This window comes from Chanodichthys erythropterus, chromosome 10 (genome assembly GCF_024489055.1).
Source record: "Chanodichthys erythropterus isolate Z2021 chromosome 10, ASM2448905v1, whole genome shotgun sequence".
Lineage (NCBI taxonomy): Eukaryota > Metazoa > Chordata > Actinopteri > Cypriniformes > Xenocyprididae > Chanodichthys > Chanodichthys erythropterus.
This window is the reverse complement of record NC_090230.1, coordinates 27,328,241-27,334,062: the sequence shown is the minus strand read 5'-3', so window position 1 is coordinate 27,334,062 and position 5,822 is coordinate 27,328,241. Positions and strand designations below refer to the sequence as shown.

At 33.5% G+C, this 5,822-nt stretch overlaps 1 protein-coding gene across 3 annotated transcripts; it reads left to right on the top strand.

Moving 5' to 3' along the window:
* Positions 1–333: 333 nt before the first annotated feature.
* On the top strand, positions 334–5,424 carry LOC137029299 (apolipoprotein L3-like). Of its 3 annotated transcripts, none has more exons than XM_067398872.1 (3): positions 334–399; positions 924–957; positions 3,555–5,424. In XM_067398872.1, exons 1-3 carry the CDS (start codon positions 393–395, stop codon positions 4,405–4,407), a joined length of 894 nt encoding a protein of 297 aa, XP_067254973.1. In that variant the 5' UTR covers positions 334–392; the 3' UTR covers positions 4,408–5,424. The 3 variants fall into 3 exon arrangements, 1 of the variants encoding a protein (XP_067254973.1); XR_010896276.1 differs by lacking the exon at positions 3,555–5,424 and adding an exon at positions 1,091–1,245 and having other exon boundaries at positions 352–399; XR_010896275.1 differs by lacking the exons at positions 334–399; positions 924–957 and adding an exon at positions 1,617–1,736.
* Positions 5,425–5,822: the final 398 nt, after the last annotated feature.

Genomic DNA, 5,822 nt, shown 5'->3' with positions numbered 1-5,822 from the left:
AAAGAGAAATTAAACAGTTTCCCAAACAAAAAAAGATGAACCTGAAAATGTGATGTGAAATTACAGATGTGAAAGTAACTTCTTTCTCATACTGATACTGAAACGAAGCTGGGAGGGATAATATAAAGAGAGCAGTATTTCAGTCAGAGCTGATCACTCTTCACTCGCTCCAGGTAGGAACATTCATTCTTCTTTATTTCCAGTCAGTTTGTGTCTCCAATTGATTACACAGTATAATATTCCTCCTGCACACAGATTATTATATATTTTGTCTATGTACAAATAATATGTTTTTTTAATTCTAAAAAAGTAAACAAATAATGTTTTTGCCGGCAGGAAACTGTTGAGAATCTTCTGTGAGGTTCATACATTCAGCCCAGCAGCTTTTAAAGATGTCAGGTGAGTTAAATTTTAATTATTTACAAAACACATATGAAGGACTCCAAATACATTTTTTATTAAAGATGAAATATGTGACTTAAAACTTCCGATAATTGTCTAAACCCTCATTTTTGGGATCCTGGAGATGTTTTGACATGTCCTGTTGTGCTTCAATAATATGTGAGCAAAAATATTTTTAAGACACTGAGAAAGATCCAAAAACACATATACTGAACATTTCTCTAAACTTTACTCCAACATATTTTTTGTATATGTAAATCAGTTTTAACAACATTTATTTTTTCAGTGGCACACAATTGACATACTTCAGCTTTAATCAATTACATTTAAAATCCTGTTATTGACAAAATTTTCTGTAAAGCATGTTTGAATCAAGGTGTTTTACCTCGAAAGTGCTATACAAATGACTTATTTAAAATGTCTGTATATAAAATCTCTATATGGTGAAAAAAATGAAGCACTGTATATTGTTAGTTTTGAATTATGATTGAAGTAGCCTTTAAAATGCTTAATGTTCACAGGTGAAATGAATCAGACAGAGGAGATGTCGCTGCAGTAAGTATTTGTTGTTCAAACCTTTGACTTGATCTTTATTAACTTTATAATTAATGGATTATTATCAATAATGTACCAGGTTTCATTTGTTAAAATTAGTTAAAGCTGCAGTCTGCGATTTTTGGCCCTCTAGCGGTTAATAAACAGAACTGCACGCGTCTTGCGGAGGAACATTCTAGCCGGATCTACTTTTCTCTGTGTATGTCTATGGTGACTCATGCAGTTACTGTGATACGCTGCGGCGAGTCTTACCAGTCCGGTCTGAAATAGTCTGAATATAAACACTTATTATAAGTGTACCATGATGATTCAAGGTAAGACAAAAACACGATTTGGAAAATGGATTCATGTTGTATATTCTCATTATATCATTTTTGTAAATTTTTAGCACAAAAAAAGTTGCGGATTGCAGCTTTAACTACATTAGCTAACAAAAAACTATACTTATGCCAATATCTTTTAAAAAGAAAGTTATTAAATTTAGCTGAAAAAAAAAAACAAATAAATAAAATGATAAACTAAACAATGAATAATTGTATTTTTATTTAACAAAGGTTAATTTAAAAATGTTATTGTTATAATTTGTTTATACATTTTTTTATATATATATTTCATTCACCATCTTAAGCATGCATACCTACAGTAGTGGTTCCCAACCACATTCCCGTACGGCCCCAACACTGCAAATTTTGCATGTCTCCTTAATCAAGCACACCCGAATCAAGTCATCAGCTCATTAGCAGAGACTCCAAGACCAGAAACTGGTGTGTCAGACAAAGGTGCATGAAAGATTTTTTTTCCAGTTTAACCAATTGCACTGGATTCACCAGTAGAGGGCGCTCGTGCAACGTAAGCAATGGCTACGTTTACATGCACCCAAATAATCCATTTGTAATGGGATTGACGGCTCAATCGGATTGAAAAACGTTCATTTAAACACCTTAATCGATCCGATTGAGCTTGATCCGAAGGAAATTTTGATCGGATTGGAAGGAGTGGTTTATTCCTTTTCTAATCAGATCCAACAGCAAAAAATGACCATGTAAACGCTTGAATCCAACTACTCTCAATCATATTCAAAAGTCTCTGGAGCACATGCACAGTGCAGTGTTGACACGCATTACTCAGTGCGCAAGTTCACGTTCACGTCTTTAATTGTTTGATTGATATGACGTCACACACGCAGAGCGCGTGCGCAAAAGTTTTGAACGGAATGTATATAAAACACATATAAACGGATATTTGAATTAGATTACAATGTTTAGAGCACATTTAAACAGATCTGCAGTCGGATTCAATTCATTCGGATTGATGAAAATTGGTGCATGTAAACGTAGCCAATGAGACGGACGGAAGTTACTGAAAGAAATACTGGAGCACTATGGAGGACCAGGAGTGCCGAAAAATAAAACGAAAAATCAATTTATTAATTTAATTATTCAAACATAAAAATTTATATAAATGAATCACTTTTTATATGGGTAAATGAATAGACATATTTAAAGTTGTTTATTTAAATCCTGTTTTTAAATGTAGTTTAATAAAACAATACATTTTAAAAATCTTTTTTGAATGTATAAATAAATATTTATTATATAAATACTTATATAATAAATATTATTATAGGCCTATCCATTTGTGATAATTCCAGGTTGCCATGGTCGTGCAGATTGTTTACACATTTAACTCGTAGCCACGAGAAATAGATGTCGTTCCCTCACCATATGATCTCGAGACCACGACATAAGGATGTCGTTACCTTGACAAAGTGATCTTGTGGCCGTGACTTATTATCACGTTCCCACGAGTTTACATGTTGTGGCCACGACAAAACTGAACTAAATGAACCGTACATGTGCCCTCCCGGTCACCGTACTAACTGTCCAATGACAGTGAGTGGTACAAGTGAGAGAGGATTGGCTCTTCAAATTGAGGCGAAAGTTGATTGGTTGCTCCCACATGTGTACTGTCCAATGACATTTTACCACTCGATTGACAAATGGATAAAGAAAAGTATATGGTAAATAGAGAGAAAAGAGTATTTGCCAAATTCTTTTTAAAAAAGCGATTTAAGTGCGCATTTAAAATGACTTACTAATGTACTTTTTATTGTTTTATTGATCTACGTTTTAAAAAATGAATTAAATAACCCATTTCAAATTTGTCTATTTATTTACACATTCAAACAGGATTTTTGAAATTTATTGTTGTACTGTTTTATTAAACTACATTTAAAAACAGGAATTAAATAAACAACTTTAAATATGTCTATTAATTTACCCATTTAAAAAGTGATTCATTTATATCAACATTTTTATGTTTGAATTATTAAATTAATTAATTGATTCTTCGTTTTATTTTTAAGTGGCACTCCTGGTCCTCCATAGAGCACAGCCTAAAACAACAAATGAATTCACTAATGTTAATAAAGGAGCCCTTATAGTTTTAGCTTAGTATTGTTGTTGTTAGTTTTCTACATTGCAAAAGTACAACATGTCAATTATAAATTGCATAATGGTCAATAGAATATGTGTTCTTTGAGATAAGGCTGGTAAAATCATAATTTTTTTTTTTTTTTTTTTTTTTTGATATTTCAGGAAACTCAAAGCTCTTAGTGATAAACTCAAAGTTCTTAATGGTGAACTGCAACTAAGCATTGAGAAACTGAACTCTGAATTTGACAAAAACCATCCAATTCTCATTAGAAAAATAAAGGAACTGAATGATGTCACCAAGAAACTTGAAATCATGCACAAAGAAACTACAGTGGGCACTTTGGTTGGATCATCAATAGGAGCGACTGGAGGAGCCATAGCACTACTGGGTCTTGGTTTATCATTTTTCACATTTGGTGCTTCTTTAGCTGTTTCTGCTGTTGGTGTTGGTGTTGGAATAGCTGGAGGAGTTACAGGTGCAACATATAACATCATTAACATGATCCTGCAAGATAATCTACGTGGAAATATTGAGAATATCATCAAAGATTTCCAGCGCACAATTAATCCAATGATTGAGCATCTGAATGAAATTTCTAAAACCATAGAAAAGCTTCAGCAGGAAGAGCAGACGTATTCTGTGCTAAATAAGGCAATAATGACAAGTGTGAGATCCGTGAAGACCGTTTCAAGCATTACAAAACTTTTTACTGTACTGCGAACTGCTAACATTGGGAAAACAGCTGCAAAAGCTGCCAAAACTCTCAAAACAGTTGGGAGAGTAGCTGGCACAATCTCAGCTCTATTTCTTGCTCTTGATGCTTACAGTATTTATTGTGATTCAATAGAGATCTCTGAAATGAATCAAAAAGAAGACGAGAGAAAAACAGAAGAAATCAAATCAGAAACTCTAAAATTTATTCTTCAGATGAGAGAAACAGCTGCTCAATTTCAGAAGACTCTGGATGAAATTAAAAGTGCCAGAGATTATATTAACAACTTAAAGCAGAACTAAGTAACTTTTTTTACCTTCATAAATAATTTTCTAAGTCCTTACGATGGTTAATTGATTTGTAGTGGTGTGTTTGAGGCGAGCACTAACTCCGTCTGGCACGTCTACGCCAGAATACAGGACTTGCAAGTTGAGCTGCACCGACCCGAAACAATCTCGCCTCATGTTCACGTTCACGCGAGAGTGACAAAATGCTTTACGGTAATTCAAAAACAATGTATATATTATGTCTTTATGAGACAATTTCGAAAATTACCCACCTCCATCGAGTGTACTGTATTTGCAAATTACCCACCTCCTCTTTCTTGTACTGTATTTGCAAAACTACTGCGCTGGTGAGTGTTGTAGTCGCTGTAGTCCAGAGCTGCGCTTGGAGTATTTATGACAGTGTCATTCACTGAAGGAAACTGTAGGGGGAGCTTCGCGAATCTTGCTTAGTTCTGCTTTAAAGATAAGTTGAAATCAGTTTAGAAATGCTTGAACTTGGTATTATCAATTTACTGACACTCATTAAACTGAAATATTTAAAAGTGTATAAAATTACACAGTCTGCAGTCACTGAAAGCAGTGTACCCTGAATTATAGAAAGCACATGCTTACATATTCTTAAATTTTCTACTGTGGATCTGCTCATGCTTTCAGGACTAGTGTTTTATACAAAGATTTTCATTTGTGGAAAATGTGGTGGAAAATATCATCAAATATGTATTTCAACAATTTTAACGTGACAAAATACTGTTTTTAAATTTTATTTTTATTCTTTCAGATATTTTATTTTTAATTTATTTACTTTTTTCTTGTTTTCTGGTTCTGTATGCTCTTGGATGAACTCTGTTCAAACAGTCTTTGTAAATGAACCACTTGCTCTGGAGTTTGGATTCTGTTTATGTCTTGTGAAATTCAATAGGTATTCATTTAGCCTTTTTTTGTTGTATATATTACTGTATTATAATGCAAAATTAAATTAATGCAAGATGTCGATGTTAAGACCAAAATATTCCATGCAAAATTAAGCATGTGTGCACGCTAAATAAATTTACATCTGATCTCATCAATATATTCGGCAAATTGTGTGATTTTTAAAACCCCCAGTGTTAAATAAACTATTTTAAGATAGTTTTCTACTCCTGTAGAAAGGAGTCAAGTTGGAAATCGATTTATGCTTGTCATAACTGATTATGTGACCAGATATCCCGAAGTGTTCCAGATGAAGTCTATTAAAGCCAAATACGTAGCAACATGCTTGATACAACTCTTTTCCAGAGTCGGGTTCCCATGTCAGATTCTTACTGATCAAAGCACTAACTTTATGCCCACTCCATTAAAGCAGGTGTATAAGCTTCTTGCTATCGAGAGTTTATGTACAACTCCTAACCATCCACAAACAGATGGCCTTACAGAGCATTTCAAACATTCAA

What these genes read in the sequence shown, in the direction of transcription:
- LOC137029299 (XM_067398872.1), top strand. An exon ending in ACAGAGGAGATGTCGCTGCA is followed by an intron (nt 958 to 3,554) that starts GTAAGTATTTGT and finishes TTGATATTTCAG; the next exon opens with GAAACTCAAAGCTCTTAGTG.